This window comes from Schistocerca serialis, chromosome 5, assembly GCF_023864345.2.
Source record: "Schistocerca serialis cubense isolate TAMUIC-IGC-003099 chromosome 5, iqSchSeri2.2, whole genome shotgun sequence".
NCBI classification, from domain to species: Eukaryota; Metazoa; Arthropoda; class Insecta; order Orthoptera; family Acrididae; genus Schistocerca; species Schistocerca serialis.
Window position 1 is genome coordinate 706569823 of NC_064642.1, and position 18290 is coordinate 706588112.

Genomic DNA, 18290 nt, shown 5'->3' on the forward strand with positions numbered 1-18290 from the left:
TGAACCTAATATATCTCTTGAGCCTTTGTGGACAAGGACATGTTCAGATGAGCACTTAGTTTTAGATAACTGCAACTGTGTAATATTTGACATTGACACTATGGAATACACTGCATTTCAGGCTGTAAATATCTGTTTCCTTTCTTTATTTTTGTTTTCTTTATTAAGATCTTTGTTATTTTTTTCATAACTGTGGAATCACTACATAAGCTCACAAAATCTTAAACAACACTTACTGTTTCCTTAAATCAGGTTTTTATGTCCAGTTCTTTTACACATGAAAGTACTTCTTTTGAAAATGCTTGCTTCATAAGATATTTGTCAAATTTATCAGCTTCTGTTTTGTTATTCCTCCTGATGCTTCAAAAAAACTATTGATATTATGGTTACTGCTTGCAGGTTACAGTGAGTTGAGTTGCTGGACCAGAATGCATTGTGCTCTTACTATTTGACATTGATGTAACTATCTAAATGGTATTTTAATGCATTCATGATGTGTTCTAAAATATGGTCAGATTTGAACTAATGTTAAGATCCTGGTAAATCTTAATACATTATTTTTCAGACATCAGCTCTTACATGGAGACGGTAACCCGTTAGACTCTAAAAACTGATATATTCGACAAGTATTCGCATGAATTTGATGAAGGTGAGAATTAAACTTACAGTTACTACTACATAATTTGAATGCCATTCAAATTAAGGGTCTGTTCATATATAATGGCATTGTTCCTCTTTCACAGTACATTTGCTTGATATGTGTAAATTAACTAGTTAAATTATTTTTGATGAGGATAATATATATGTGTATTAATTATTGATTATTGTTTGATAATTGTGATTTTCATAGTGTTAGTTGTTAGTAGTCCTTGCACACTTTAACCCCCAAAGAAAGATCCTATACATTATATATGACGCCAGAAAAATAAATAAGGTTAATCTTTTTATGTTGTAGAGCAGTTGATATTTATGCTGATGTCATGTGTAATGGCTTTACATATTTTGTTTGATGTTGATTAACCAGAAGCTGGAACCGGTTCATGTGGTTTTTAGATCTACTGATGATGTACGTATCTTGCTGAGAATGGGTACCACCTGTATGTTATTACCATGTTTGCCTGACCTTTTTTTCTTTTCAAACCTTATCCTCCATTGGAGTAAGGATGAAGTCCAAATGTGTGTGATCTAGGCTGTATGATGGATGAGAGACCACAGACCAGCTGTTTGGCAGTTAATTGTTTACAAAATTGTTGAGGCTTTCGTGGCCACTTGTTGACAAACTGCCTATTGGCTTCTGTCTCGGGTTATTCGGCCGACGTTCATCTAATGATTTTTCTGACGTTTCGCCAGCACAAGTGGCTGGCATTGTCAAAGCTTCACCCTCCATTGCCAGTGGTGAACTGGAGCCGAGCTCGCGGGCGCAGACTATATGTACCTGGCGCGCCTACGTCCGAGGGCTTCTCCGCGGTCATTTCTGGTGCGATTCTCCTCTTGCTACCTGCGACGGTCATTCGCTGTAGTATGGGAAGCCAGGATCCGTTTACCTTAAGGCTTTCCTCTTTCTTGTTCAAACTGTTAGCGTGTTTTTGTATTTCTACAGCTTCTCTGAACAAGCGCGTGTGATAGTGGTTCTCTACAGCCGGAACTTCCGTGTCGGCGAATTTTATTATGTGGTCGGTCTCATTCAGTGCGTGCTCTGCCACGGCCGATTTCTCCACCTGCCCCAACCTACAATGTCGCTTATGCTCTTTGATTCTGGTGTTAATGGATCGTCCAGTCATTCCGACGTAAACTTTTCCGCATGTGCATGGTATGCGGTATATTCCCAACATTGCAAGTGGGTCTCTTTTCTCCTTCGCCGATCTAAGACACTCTTTGATCTTCCTTGTCGGTTTGAAAATCGTCTTTACGCCATGTTTGCACAATATACGGCCGATTCTGTCCGTCACTCTGGGAATGTATGGCAGAAAGGCCATACCCGACATTTCTTTTTCTGGTTCCTTACTTCGCCGAGTGTTTGGCTCTGTTACACTTCTAATATAACTTGTGGAGTACCCATTGCTCCTCAGGACAGTTTCCAGGTGTTGCATTTCTCGTTTGAGGTGTTGCGGCTCACATATTCGTCCTGCTCTCGTTACGAGCGTACTAACCATGCCTCTTTTCTGGCTCGGGTGGTGGTTTGACAGTTTGTGCAGGTATCGGTCCGTGTGAGTCGGTTTTCGATACACGCTGTGTCCCAGGTTTTCGCCGTCCCTTGTGACCAGCACATCTAGAAATGGCAGTTTCTTGTCCTTTTCTACTTCCATGGTAAATGTTATGTAGGCATGGAGGCTGTTCAAGTGTCTTAGGAAGTCACCGAGCTGTTCTTCACCATGGCTCCACACCACGAAAGTATCATTGATGTACCTGTACCACACCTTAGGTTTGCAAGTCGCCGAGTCCAGTGCCTGTGCTTCGAATTGTTCCATGAAGAAGTTGGCCACCACTGGACTGAGAGGACTACCCATGGCGACGCCTTGCAGCTGTTCGTAGAAATTGCCATTCCACGTGAAATAGCTCGTGGTGAGACATGCATGGAAGAGCTTTCTGATGTCTAGCGGGAAAATGGAAGCGATGTGCTCCAGAGCGTCACTGAGTGGCACTTTCGTAAATAACGAAACAACATCAAAGCTGACCAGGATGTCGTTTGGTGCAAGTTTCAGTTTCTTCAGCTTCTCAATGAAATGTCCTGAGTCCTTAATATATGTGTCAGTCTTTCCCACGTGTGGCTGGAGCAGAGAGGCCAAGTGTTTTGCCAGTTTATACGTCGGTGATCCAGGAGCGCTAACGATCGGTCTCAGTGGAATGTTGTTCTTATGGATCTTGGGTAATGAACAGATCCAGGAAGATCAAAGAGTGTCTTAGATCGGCGAAGGAGAAAAGAGACCCACTTGCAATGTTGGGAATATACCGCATACCATGCACATGCGGAAAAGTTTGTCGGAATGACTGGACGATCCATTAACACCAGAATCAAAGAGCATAAGCGACATTGTAGGTTGGGGCAGGTGGAGAAATCGGCCGTGGCAGAGCACGCACTGAATGAGACCGACCACGTAATAAAATTCGCCGACACGGAAGTTCTGGCTGTAGAGAACCACTATCACACGCGCTTGTTCAGAGAAGCTGTAGAAATACAAAAACACGCTAACAGTTTGAACAAGAAAGAGGAAAGCCTTAAGGTAAACGGATCCTGGCTTCCCGTACTACAGCGAACGACCGTCGCAGGTAGCAAGAGGAGAACCGCACCGGAAATGACCGCGGAGAAGCCCTCGGACGTTGGCGCGCCAGGTACATATAGTCTGCGCCCGCGAGCTCGGCTCCAGTTCACCACCGGCAATGGAGGGTGAAGCTTTGACAATGCCAGCCACTCGTGCTGGCGAAACGTCAGAAAAATCATTAGATGAACGTCGGCCGAAGAACCCGAGACAGAAGCCAATAGGCAGTTAATTGTTTGTTCTTAAGGAACTGTTGCATAATCATAGTGAATGTGGATCACTTTCAGATTTCTGGACCTTTTTCTCTAGGCTTTGAAATATCCACCTGTTTTGCTCTTTGTTGATTGTACAGCTGCATTCCAGAAAATCATGGGAGATGGTGGCCTTGTCATCCTTAAAAAGATCACTCTCTCTCTCTCTGCTGATAATGGCCTGTTAAACTACGTAGGTTTTGGGACGAAGATATGACGCCTTTCCACAGACTTATTCTTCATTTCCATATTGCAGAAATATGCCCAAATTTTGTTTCCTGTTTCCAGAAGAAAAGACATGTCCTTATCTTCTTCAAGCATGTAAAACATATCTGATTAGGCATGCTCTTTTATTTTCTTCTAAACAGGTTGTACTGGTGAGTTGACAGCAGGAAAAAGTTAGTAGGAATTCACACATCTGTAAAAAGACCAATATGCGAAGCATACAACTACTACCACTGTTGTACTGTAGCAGAAGATCTCACCAACAACCTGAGAAAATTGTGGTCCTCCATAAAATCACTAAGCAGGTTGGTGGCTTCCACCCGGTCATTCATTAACCAGCCAGGTGTGGCAGTAGAAGACACCAAAAGGAAAATCGCAGTTTTAAATTTGGTGTTTAAGAAATCATTCATGCAGGAGGACTGTACCAACATACTGTTGTTTGAGTATCATACAGGCTCCCTTATGGAGGACATAGTAAAATGCATCTCTGAGATAGAAAAGTGACCAGGGAGGGGGAGAGCTGTTGCCAGGTCCGAATGGAAACAAGGTTTTACAGCGTGTACCCTTTGGCACTGGACCATTACCTATCATGGTTTTATCGTGAATCTCCTCCCAATGCAAAGTCCCAAGCGACTGGTAAAAGAACGGACCTGGAAAATTACAGACCAATGTCCTTTACACTGGGTTGCCACAGAATTCTTGAACGTATTCTCAGTTTTAATGAAATAAATTTCCTTGAGACTGAAAAGGTTATGCCCACAACTCGGCATGGATCTAGAAAACATCGCTCGTGCAAAACTCAGATTGCCCTTTTATCATATGGTATCCTGCGAACAATGGAGGAATGACAGCAGCCAGATTCCAGTTTCTTAGATTTCTGGAAAGCTTTTGATATGATGACCCATTGCACACTGTTAGTGGAGGTATGAACATATGGAATAGGTTCCCAGATATGTGACAGGCTTGAAGACATCTTACATAAGAGAACCCAGTATGTTATCCTCGAGAGCGAGTATTTATCTGAGACAGGGGTAAAGTCAGGTGTGCCCCAGGGAAGTGTGACAGGATGACTCTTGTTCTACATATATGTAAATGATCTGACTGACAGAGGAGCAGCAATCCAGCAGTTTGCTTATGATGCTGTGGTGTTTGGGATGTTGTTGTCGTTGAGTGTCTGTAACGGGATACAAGATGGCATTGACAAAATTTCTATTTGGTGTGATGAATGGCATCCTGCTCTGAATGTACAAAAATGTTAAGATAATGCAGATGAGTAGGAAAAACAATCCCGTAATGATCAAGTACAGAATTTGTTGTTTACTGCTTAACATAGTCATGTCAGTTAAATATGTAGATGTAACATTCCAAAGCAATGTGAAATGGAATGAGCACGTAGGGACGGTAGTAGGGAAGGGAAATGGTAAACTTTGGTTTATTGGGAGAATTTTAGGAAAGTGTGGTTCATATGTAAAGGAGATCATTCTTGAATGCTGGTGGAGTGTTCGGGATCCCCAGCAGGAAGGGAAGACCTCAAAAAAATTCAGAGGTGTGTTGCCAGATTTGTTAACAGTAGTTTCAGTCAACATAAGTATTGTGAAGGTGCTTTGTGAACTCAAATGGGCATCAGTCTAGAGAAGACAAACATTGTTTTTGTAGAACACGATTGAGAAAATTTAGCAAACCATCATTTGAAGCTGAGTGCAGAATAGCTCTAGTGTTGTCAATGTAAATTTTGCATGATGACCACAAAGATAAATTAGGGCTCATACTGAGCCATATAGTGTGTCGTTTTTCCCATGCTTTATTTGCAAATGAAACAGGAAAGGAAATAGCTAGTAATGACCCACGGTTCCCTCTGCCATGAACTGTGTAATGGCTTGCAGAGTACAAATGTAGTTGTACATCTATTAACTTTGATAACTGTTGTTACTGTGATATCATTGTCGCTGATCCTTGTCTCCATACTGACACTGTCGATAAAGGCAGGCCTGTTTGCAGTTAAAAGGTCTAAAATATTTCCATTGCATGTGAGCTGTTGAATAGCTCTTTTCTGCGAATTTATCACACAACATTAATAATATACGATGGCTGACAAATTTTTAGTCTCATGGTACTGTGTAGCAACTCCAGAAATACCAGAATTATGTAGGTCCTATTATATTCTGTCAGTTTGACACTATGAAACTTTCATTTTTGGTACAATACTGAAATTTCAACATGCAGACAATAAACTGAAATGAGAAAATGCAAATCATTCACCTGTAGCCAGTTGCTGTATGGTGACAGAAACATGTTACAGTAGATAGATGTTTCTTCTCTCTTTCTGTATCTGTGTCTGTTCTACAAACCATGGTGTACTGTATAGCAGAATGTGCTTCTCATTGTACCATTTGTTTGAGATTCCCCTGGTTCCATTTGCATGTGGAGTGCAGGAAGAACAATTTTGTGCACACTGTGATTAGTCTAATCTTGTATCTGTGGGAGTGATAGGTATGGGGCTGAAGTGTATTCCTAGATTCTCACTTGAAAATAGCTCTTAAAACTTTTGTATGTAAGCTTTCATGGGATAGTTGGCATCTGTCTTAAAAGTGTCTGCCAGTTCAGGTTTTTCAGCGTCATCTTGACATACTTTCGTGCAGATGTTTGATGCAAAGACTTTGAAATACCTTGTAGTGTCTAAGGAACGACGGGAACCAAAAATGAAGATACTAATATGTCTTTATTATGTTAATTACTGTAACATAAAAAATACACAAAATACCTGATCATTCTTGTGGTTGACATTGAAAGTAGCTGCTGTAAGTACATAACATATGTATCACTTTTATTTTAAGAGGTTTTAGTGTAATATCTGAGAAATAAAAATTTTGTCAATTACACTCCTCCAACAAACTATAAAGGAAATTTTATCAAGTAACATATATTAAATTTGTACATTTTTGCATTACATTGATTATACTTTTAGAGCCCTATTTTAATAACATCCTTAAGTCTCCACATATGGAATCACAGATATCAGGAACAATTTTAGATATTATAGCAGCTGTAGAAATATGAAAAAAGTACTTATGTCTGATGTAAACATACACAGTTCTAAAAATCAGGGTGTAAGCAATAGCCTTTTTTTCTGATATTGTTTTTTGCTATTTAGTGTTTCATTTTACAATTTTCCCTCAGTTACAGTGAAGTGCACTACTGCCAGTTGTTTACCACTTGTGTAAATATCCGGGTATCCATATTTTCCATTTTCAAATCTGATTTGCTTGCTTCTTTACAAACAGAGCACTTGCATTCCATCAGAAAATTTGTATTGTGACTGTAACTAGCATTGTCTCAAATGAAAACTGTGTGCTGATGACTTTAGTGCAAAAAATGGAAGGGAGGGTTGTGATAGAACCAACCATAGCATCACAGTATTCAGGTGTACTTCTATATACAGTCCCTCGTGTTCTCTTCCATTCCCTCCAGTATAAATCCGTGTTGACAGGTGAAAGTGAATTGTAATGAACACTAGCAAATAGTTCTATGAACACTCATTTGTTAGTGTTTGCTTATCACTTTGTTTGATGTAAATGAGGCATGATTATCAGCAGTGGTGCTTGTTGTTTCTTTTTGGAATTGAAAAGTAGTTTTATTAGTGAATTCGAGCTATTACCAGCTAAAGTTGACGATTTTCATTGTTTCCAAAATAACACTTGAATTGCACTTGGAGCTTAAACCATTCAGAGGTAGCTTAACTACCCAGTTATGACCTTCCTTTTGTTCCCCAGACAAGGAAACTAGCTTTCAAGCTATTGATGGCATCTCCTATTTTGTGTTTACCATTTCTGTTTTTCTAATTATACAGAAGTCTTCATTTACACTAAGTCCCCTTTTCTTACCAGTACATTTTTTTTTTATTTGTGCCCATTATACAGGCACAAACACTGATGAAGAATGCAAGTTTAAAAACTGAGCTACAGTTCTTCATATTTTTATTGTCGACTGTCTCAGATATGGCTAGTTGATAAAACTTGAAATATTTTGCTGAAGCTCCTGCTTGTGATTTTCAGATAATTATATAAAAGGTATTGTAATGATATTCAATCAGAGCTGCTTTTTATGTATATCTGTTTTTTGCTACCCATTTTCAACAGGGCTCATTTTCAAGCAGTCCACTATAAAATCATAAATGCTGTTTTATTTTTGAGCAGTACACAATAAAATTGTGAACGCTGCTTGAAAAATAACATTTATGATCTTATTGTGTACCACTTGAAAATTAGCCACACTCAAACTGGTAGCAAAAAATTAAAAAAAAAGGATACCATATACAAATATGCAGCTCTGGTGGAATATTATTAAAATACATTTGATACAATTTGCAGCTGCAAAACAACGTACACAAGATATGTTCAAATTATTATGTTTGTTGGTGGTGGAAGAGCAAAGTCAGATCATAAATTTTCTTTGTGAAACATGAGTGGTCATGTAGGAGTGTTGGTCTTGAGCTGTGACACCATTACTTGGCATATGTACTCTCATTTCAGCACAATTAAAGCCCTACAAGGGTTCTCAACTGATAGTCCACATAATCACCTGAAGTTGACAAACAGACACTTTATCAACAGTTTTAGAAATACAATTGAATACATCATAGAGCTTGAGCAAGTAAAGTAGAAGTAAAGCTTTATTCAGAAAATGCAGAGCAATGACATGGTCCTGTGCCTTTTTGTGCAGCGTGTAGTTGGATTTTTTTGTATTGTTTGTATTCTTTCACTCATAGAACTGCCTATGTATTTTAGATCCCCTTTGAGTCACTTTAAGATATCATTTATTACTCCATGATTTCCCAATACTGTAACTTCATTATCAGCTGCATTTCGGTGGAAGTTACATATCCTTTCTGTGAAACAGTGAGTTGCTTAGTCCACAGTAAAATATTTTATACCTTTGGCTGGAAATTAAATGTAATGTTTCTTACTTACAGTTCTGTGTGTTGCATCATTAAATTCCATAAACTATTTTGATGTGCATCACAATTCACTGACAACATGTCACACATTTTATCACTGTTATACTTTTAATTCATGTAAGTGTTTAACAAGAAGTCACAGGTCATACTTCATGCATCTAACATACATTATTCACAACTTGTGTAATAACTGCTTTGGATATACATGAAGAAATTTTTGTACTTTTTGAAAAAATCAGACGGGGTGACTGCTGGAATTAACAGCTTACGTGTTGAGCTGAAGCACTTCATAAAAATAGCTGGAATAGTTGTGACTTTGAAAGTCTATTTTGTTCAAGTGTGTGGTAAATGAATTTCATCTTTTGGAGGATATTTTCAGTTGTTGTAACAAACCTAAATTTCTCTCTTTGTTTTCAGTATGTAGGATGGTGAGATGGTTTAAGTCTCTCATTGTAAGGTTGTTGTACTTTTCAACAATAACGTGAAATATTTCAGCTAAACACCCAAGCAAAGCAATCAGTCCCAGCAATCAGCTCCTTGGTTTTCTTCAAAAAGGAAAAACTTTTCTTCATCTATAACCAACACAGTTACGATGAGAATTGTGACTGATGTATCTTAGCTGTATGAAATAAGACCTTTGAGTTATTATATGCTTACATTCATTACAAGTGTACCAGTGGTAAAATGTATGTCATGTTGTTAGCAAATTGTGATATAGATGAAAATAGTGTTCAAAATTGAACAATATAGCGCACAGAATTGAAAATAATATACACATTGGACATCAAACTATAAATGTAAAATTTCTTTGTGTGTTGTATGTTGTCTGTTACTGCATACAAAGAACCTTACTGTGAGCTAACCAGTTTATTGTTTTGTGGATCAAACATGTAACTTCCACTAAAATGCATTTGACGATGTCACGGTCTCCAAAATGTTATGTGTAATAAATAATATATTGTGACTGAAGGAAGATTTCCTTATTTGGTCAAATGCTCATAGAAATGACAGTCACGGTATAAGTGCGAACTATGAACAAATTGTTAAGAATTACTAATTGCAAAAAATTCTGTTGTACCAGTAAAGGACATTGGTACCACTGCCTTTCCCCCCTCCCCTCCCCCCTAGTAGTCATTGCTTGTACAATCTGACCCTCAACACCCCATATGCTAATAAGAAATTTCACTTCAGTTTATGGTAATCTGTTCATGGCTACTTTCTGTATCACAACTGCTAAAGTTGTGTATGACAAAGCTGTTCAGTACAGTCTTTAAAAGTAGGGCAACTTGTTTTCCATGTTCACATTAAAATTGTAACTTATCTGTGACAGTTTAAATGTTTTTAATGTTCTTAGATAACATTGTGCTGAAGTGTTTTGATGTTATTGTATCATTTCAGCAGATTCCCAGTATTTTTGTTTTTGCTTTTAAGGTTTTGTAACCTTTGTAGGGCATTTTCAAAAGAATGGTATGTATAGCTGTAGTTTTATACCTTGAGGAGTGTGTCTTTCTCACTTAAGTCATTGAAATGTGAGATGGGCACTATTCTTGTCTGACTCCTGAATTATTTTTCATCATTATACAGTATTACAATAGTTATGTTGATTGTGCTGTACCAAATCTTATGGCACTTGAGACACTTAAGTACTCTCTTTTTTAATCCTTTTCCAGTTTAAAAAGAATTTTTTTTCCCCAAATACTGTAGCAACAATAGTAAAAATGTGTGTGTGTGTGTGTGTGTGTGTGTGTGTGTGTGTGTGTGTGTGTGTGTGTGTGTTGATTAAATTCATGTATTTTGATATAACCTTGGTAGACAGTGTATCTTTTAGGAGCCACATTTGCTGTGTTAAAGATAGCCTCATCTATTTGTCAGCATTATTTATATGTAAGCTAGAGGAGCAAAGTCATCAGCTTGTGCTCCTAAGATCATAAGAACCTACTAGAGCGTGTGCTATTCCTTTGGGAATTTTCAACACATATCTGTGAAATAAAGAAAAGAAAATTAACAACAGTGCATGCTTTATATAATTCTTTCATACATTATGGTATGCTGTCCAGGCTTTTCTTCTGTTGTTTGAGCACAAGATTTCACTGTTCATTAGATACTTTAGTCACTCCAGCATCCCCTCTTCCTTCTCCGTGTGAATGTTTCAGGACATTATGATCACATTCTTGATGCATCTGTGCCTCTGTTAAGATATTAGTCACAGCTTTACATCACTTGTTACACATGTCAGTTGAAGACAGCACTCTCTCTCTCTCTTTGAAAGTTTGCAACTGATGAACTATTTTATTTTAAATCAAATAATGACCAAATGCTATGTCAAGACTTCTATATAGAGAGAACTATTTTGCCTTCCTTGCTAGCAAATTGACTTTTTGGTTGACTTAATGATACCCTGCATTGAAAAGAATGCTAATCCATATTTACAGGAAAGTACGATCTTTGCTTTCTAAACTTTTGTAAATGAAAGCTTACAACATTTTTTTGTGGTTTTAACATCTCTTAAGATTATCTCACCTCCCCCCCCCCCCTCCCCCCAGTGTTATCTGCACTAACAACTTTTTTTGTTCCAAGTGTGACCAATGTTCAAAATTTTGATTTTACTTAACTGTTTATCTTAAAATATGATGTATTTTATGAAACTAAAGCAGATGTAAGTGTTGCCATTTTTCTGTAATCCTCAAATTAACTTCAGATATTTTTTATTTTAGGAGTCAGTTCATATCAAGAAGGAAGAAGCCATGTGGTCAGGAGATCCACAATACTCCAATTGGGCTCTCAACCCTTCTACATACCAGAATGTCGCCCATGAAGAAGTGGACTGGGCAGCTTTGGCACAGCAGTGGATCCAGATGAAAGGGACCCACCCGGGTCCCGAACAGCCGGTCTCAACTGCAGCACCTCCGCCGCCGCCCCCTCCACCCCCACCTCCTCCCCCGCCCACATACAACAGAAATACTGCTCCTAAAAAGGAGGAAAGAGACTTTGACGATGGAGAAGTTCCAATGGATATGGATGACAAGGATGATAGTGAGCCAAGTGGTCCAAGTTCACAGGAAAATTCCTGGGGTGAGTGGCCAAACTGGCAGCAGTGGGGATGGTCTTGGCCATCTGGTGGAATGGTGCCTCCTACCAGTGCGAGTAATGCAAACAACCAAAGTACAGTCTCCACAGTGAAAGGTCCTCCTGCCCCCGACACAGTTCCTGCACCACCATTCGAATTTCCTTCAGGTGCTCAGACATACGGGAACCAAAGTAGTGTTTATGACTATAATCATTTACCTGGTACAGAACATTACACTCCTACTGTTTCAAGTGGTTACTGGCCAGGTGGCCCCCCAGCTGAAGGTGCCGGTTTACCTCCAGGGGGACCCATTGGTCAGTCTCCATTTATCCGAAATAATCGTCAAGATTGGAAGAGACCCGGTCGTTCACATGACCGTGCCCGTTCTCCTGATAAGTCTGAGGAGGATGATAGTGCAATGCCTGTGCTGGATGCTGCAAAACGGCGACAATTACCAGCTTGGATAAGGGAAGGATTGGAAAAAATGGAAAGGGAGAAGCAGAGAAAACTGGATCGCGAGAAGTTAAGGGAGGTATATTTGAAGAAGAAACGGGAAGAGGAAGATCAAGCGAGGGCTGAAATGCATGCGGAAAGTGATTTACCGTCACTACCCAAAAAGAGCAAGTTTGATAGTGATTCCGAGGAATCCGTTCATGAAGTAACGGCAGCTCCTTCACCAACTGCAAGAAGGAAATCAAGGTTTAGGAATGCTGACAGTCCGAGCCAATCACCTAATGCACATTCAGATAGTCAGCCACCATCTGAACCTGAACCACCAAAGAGTCAGGAGGAAAGGTTACAGGAAGTTATGTTGAAAGTTCGTCGACTGTTAACAGAGATACTGCTGGAAGTTACGACAGAGGAGATGGAGGCAGTAGCACAAGAGGTTATTACAAAGGCAAAAGCCAAGGCTCCCGTTCAGCAGTTGAGGAAGACGCAAGCTCTTGCGTCACTGACTGGGAGGTTAGGCTTGGGAATGTATGGTGACAGTGACGAATCTGAGAGTGATAGTGAAAGTGACACTGCAACTCAAGTTAATGGAGCAGATTCAGAAGAAGAATTGAAAGCTAGAATTAAAAAACGAAAACAAGAATTTCTCAAAACAGAACAAGAAATTGAAGCTTCATTGCAAAGGGAAGAAGAGCAGAAGAAAGAATCTGAACGACAGTCAGTGGTGGATGGAAGTGAAGACAGTGATGCAGAAGACAAGGCCCCAGAAGCACAGGACGCCAAGAGTAAATTGGAAGAAGAGAAAGAAACTGCACAGATGCTAAAAACTACTACCGTACAGCATGCTGAACAAGAGAAATCGGGCAATTTTGTAGATTCTTCTGCTAACCCAACATTGGTAAAGAAGCCTAGCAAACAAGACTCTATGTCAGATGAAAACACTAGTAAGGAGAGACATCAGGCAAAACAGTCCGAAAGAAAAGAGTCAAGTTCAGATGATGACGATTCTAATTCCGACAGTGGTTCTGAGACAAGTTCTGAAACAGGCAGTTCATCATCTCAGTCTAGTTCATCAAGAAGTCGGCGCAGTTCAAAGAAATACAAAAACTGTAGTAACAAAGGAGACAGTTCACAAAGGAAAGATAGAATTGGTGGTAGTAGTCACAAAAGGCACAGCCGTAGTCACAGTTGGGATATTGAGCCAAGGAGGACTGAAAAGAAACATAGTAAAGACAGGAGAAAGGACAATCACAGTAAAGAAAAGAAAGGTCGAGATAGGCAGGATCAGCACAGAAAAAGTAGGAGCAGGTCACGGGAAAGTCGTAGGGGTGATGAAAATGACAGAAAGTCAAAGTATGACAGGAGACACAGTAGTTCAAGTAGGAGTAGGGAAATTGAAAGGAGGTATAGTAGTGGTAGTAGCAAAACTCATAGTTACAGAAGTCACCGTAGTAGCCATTCTCCAAGCAACAGGAGGGAAAAGAAGAGAAAAGGGAAGAGATCACATAGGTATTCTTCAGATTCTAGTTCTTCATCACAGTCTAAAAAACATAGGACACACAGGAAAGAAGGTCGCAGGAGATATTCTCGTTCACGCTCGAAATCGTTGTCTTGAACAATGTGTAAATAAACATCAGTGTGCGCGCGTTTTTTACTAAGGTCTTCTTTGAATTCCTGAGTCTTTTGAAAGTATTTGACAGGATCCAGTTCGTGTGTGTGGGTTCATTGCTAGAAACTTATGTGAATATATATATAGCGAAGTAAAAATAGTTTAAACTTCAGTGACCTATGTTTATTACAAAAAGAAGTAACTGTATACTTTTATTCGTTCACAGAAATTCTATTTATAGTCCTCTCTATAAATATGGTCAAAGCAGTTAGTTTTTTTTTCTGTGTTTCATAAGGTTTTAAAATCATTTCAACACATTGAATTTGACATGCAGTTTAAACACAAGGAGTTGAGATGATTTTTCAGTCTTATTATGAACATTTGTTGGAGTTAGTGGAAAGACATCTTTCATGTATTTAAATAGCATAATTTCAGATGCATTATTCATTGTTTGAAAAATTAAGTAGCTGGAATGAGAAGGAAGTCACCTTGCGCTCTACAGCAGAGGTTAGTGACATTTCCAGTTACCCCTTTTCCCAAAGTACATTCACAAACAAACACACACACAAACACAAAAACACACACACACACACACACACACACACACACACACACACTAACACTCTTACTCTTATAAATGTGAATTGTCTTGGTTAGTCTGTCAAAAGTAAGGTAGACAACCTCCAGATGAGGCTGTGATAGTTATTTTATCATGAAATTCATTCATCAGCGGCAACCATAATGTATACATATGTACATTTAAATGCATTATATAGTGCTTCACCTGTTAAACGGGTGACATTCTCTTCTCCTTCCTGTAGCTTGATTCCTCCATAACTGAACTGCTTGAATTATGTAATGCAATTGTTTTTATGTAATTTATTTAATAGCATAAAATGTAAAATGTCCAAACAGTTCACATATTTTATGGTAAATGAATCCAATAAAAATGTCAAAATCTTTGTAGTTTATTTGCACCACTGATAATACTTTCTAATGTTTTTATGTTACCCTTCAGAAAATTTTAAGATCATGTTCTGCATTTGCAAATTAAAACACAATGATAGATAATAAATTTAATTTTGTTAATTAGTGGTCTCCTCAAAAAAGAAGTGTAATTTTCTGAATTTATACAAGGTAAGGTGCTTTGTTTTGTAAAATTTACACATTACTATAGAATATTTTCTACGTTTACTTCACTGCTGTATACAAGACTAAATTGAGTAGACCAATGACCTCAGCAGTTTGGTCCCATAGGAACTAACAATACCGCTAAATCGAGTATGGGAAACGAAATTCATTGACTTCAATATGAGTGGCAGAAGAATCAATATCTGAAGTATGCAAAAGTTGTATAATTTGTTTCTGGAAATTGGTACAAAATCAGGAACATTTGTAATGTAAAAGTTGTACCAGAAGTAATGAAAAGTGGTCTGTATTGATACACTCATACATTTTTCAAATTGCACGTGTAGTCGTAGTGACATTGTCCTCTTCACTATGTTGTTACCAAACACAGCTACCATCAAAACCAATACATTTAGGTACTTAATTTCCATATGCAACTCTTGAATCATCTTTGCAAAGGGTTATGTGATATCTCTTTCACAGTTCATTGTACCTCATTTGTGTCAACAGAGTGTAGTCCGTGAAGACAATCCTTCATTGAATGAAACAAATAGAAGTTGGAAGGCCATCAACTGCTATGGTACCTACTTCACAGCCCCCCCTCCCCCGCCACACACACACACACACACACACACACACACACACACACACATATGCTTTTCTTTATAGTAAAACTTGTGATTCTAGAGAAGAGCCTGATAGTATACTAAGCATACATGTAAGATAGCATACTAAGAAAAAGCAACTTTGATTTCTTTCCCAAAGGAGCAGTCAACTAGTTGATGAACAACAGTTTGGCCTCCTACAAACAGCGAGTAGTAAACATGCCACTAGGCAGAAGTCCACAACACCATACAGTGCGTTAGGAACAAAATATTCATTTCATTTTAGTTTAGTGATTCAGCCGGTGTAAATGAGAAATATTGTGATGAGTACAATGAATGCCTCCACAGACTAACTGTTAAACATCACTAACTAATGCATAAACAAAAAGTGACTCCAGAAGAACATATCATATTTTCAGTTGTGAGGAAAGTCTAAAATGAATCCATCTTGTTCTCCAACACTTGAAAAGAAACTGTTTTTGAAAGTGATCACTTAAATTACCTCTCAGACTGACTGGTATCAAAATGAAGGCTTGCGCCTTGCTATTTTTGTTGAATACAATACTTGTGCATGTGGCACTCGGTGATATCATGGACTTCACAATGTCCAAAAAATTGCAGTGTTGTAGTGAACTTAATAAACTTGTTCTTTGTGTTGTGGAAAAAGACACTAGTAATTATGCAAACTGGAATGGTTTTGAGTGGTGGGCTCCATGTGGTTCCCAAGTTGTGCAGCGACCGTAAACTATAAAATTACCAAATATGCAGCAAACAGTCACAAAATCATATTTTATTTATTCACTTTGCAAATTGATTTCAACTGATTAACAGCCATCATTGGTGCTTTCAACCAATATGTGCCCTTGAGTAGTAACACTGTCTTAAACAGAGGTCAAACATAACTTGACTTCATGTTAGACCTCTGCTTAAGACAGTATTACTACTCAGGGCACATATTGCTTGAAAGCACCGATGATGGCTGTTAATCAGTTGAAATTGATTTGCAAAAGTCAATAAATAAAACATGATTTTGCGACTGGTTGCTGCATATTTGGTAATTTTATGGTATGGTTTTCATTAGTAGCCATGATTATAATGTTCATTATGTTTATGTTCATCTTGTAACTAAATAATTATAGTTCCAGATACATAGTTTAGAATAAACACAAGATAAAACAAATGACAACTCAAGGAAACTGCTCTATAACTTTATTCAGCGGTAAACAATAAATTGTGTTTGCTCCTGAATAAAATCTACAAGAGGATTTTTTTCTTTCACTCCTTTTTCGAAGTAAGCAGTTTTTTGATATTAAGTTCATTGCATGAGACATGATAAGAGTGGAAACTGTCATCATTTGAAATAAATTATGTCAAGAGAGCACCTCTAACAAGATTTGCACGTGTGGTTAAGAATGTGTAACACTAATTACATGTTATCCAGATGCTTCAGTAGATTCTCGAGGATTTTGTCATTTACCTTGAGAAACTTTAGAGTGTGACCAGTCTCATCTCTAATGATAGCATGTTGCTCCTGTTGGAATTCAGTGAAGTTCACAAGGAAAAAAGGCTGTCATAGGTTGTATAATGGAGAGGAGATGATTTTTACCCATTTTACTTTGGTCAGAGAATCATTGACACACAGTACAGATTAACGGCTCTTAAAGGAGGATACATTTTAACTTATTTCTACAAGTGAATGTCATTGCAGATAGAAGTGTGACCATTTATATCAAATGTCATGTTTCATTCAGATGACTGATGCATCAAAATAATGCTCAGAACTAATATTCTTAGAGTTGTTATAATTTTCGAGAAAAATGTTTCAACTGTGGTAGTCAGCAATTATAGGGCAGACCACAAAAGTTTTTGTGTCTCCAAATTTGTCCCTGTGATAGGCTTCCCCGAAGAAAAAAATTTATTTTCTTCAAGGATCTCAAAATTACCTTTTGACTGTTTTATCAGAGGAAAAAAAAATGCTTCATTGCCTTCAGTTTTAAATTTTGATATCTGACACCATACTTCTGAAGTGGAACACACTGAAGCAGTACAGTAACAGTAATACATACATTCTTAGTTTTAGTTCAGAGGTACACTGTGGACAAAAGGGCCTGTATGACTATGACTTTTAATTTTTAGCGCTGAAAGTTATAAAGGCGTAATGATATCCTAAATATTTACCAAATTGGATGTCAGTTTGGAATGGAGACATTTGAAGACACACCTTGAAGGATTCTAGAATATTGACAACATGAATGACAAATGTAAGACAAGTGCAATGTAATTCAGCAGACCATTGCTTTCTTTGAAAGTTCTTTTACATTGGTATATTTTAAACATAAATGCTATGTTAATAAGCAACCATATTTTTAATTAATACTATTAGAATGTTATGTCGAAGAAAACTGTAGCTGTGTCATAATATTGAAATTTATGGCTCAGTTACGGGCACTAACTACAACTCATACTGACGAATGTCATCAGTCGGGCTAAAACTAGATATTACCCATTAGAAAATAAGGGGCTCCATGTGTAAAATGAAGACCTTTATTCTGTTGTAAAAGAAGTATACATGCAGAAGCTCAGAATAGTACAAAACTTCAGTTATAAAATGAATCTGTTATTCATTTACTAGTATTATATAAAATATCTAATAACCTCTTTCTGCTAGTAGTTTGAAAGTTAAATAAAGTTACATTAACACAGGCATAATTATGTAGTAGACTATCGAATCATTAATCAACAGG

General features: G+C 38.0%; 1 protein-coding gene across 3 annotated transcripts in view; it reads left to right on the plus strand.

Annotated features, from left to right (window-relative positions):
• Positions 1 to 14775, plus strand: part of LOC126480849 (arginine/serine-rich protein PNISR) — a 39711-nt gene extending 24936 nt beyond the window's left edge. For 2 of the 3 annotated variants that reach the window (XM_050104209.1, XM_050104210.1), the window contains exons 2-3: positions 566 to 649; positions 11402 to 14775. In XM_050104209.1, the coding sequence (XP_049960166.1) occupies positions 635 to 649; positions 11402 to 13819 (2433 nt within the window). In that variant the 5' untranslated portion in view covers positions 566 to 634 and the 3' untranslated portion in view covers positions 13820 to 14775. The remainder of the gene's footprint in view (positions 1 to 565; positions 650 to 11401) is intronic. The other variant, XM_050104211.1, reaches the window with a different exon arrangement.
• The last annotated feature ends 3515 nt before the right edge of the window (positions 14776 to 18290 follow it).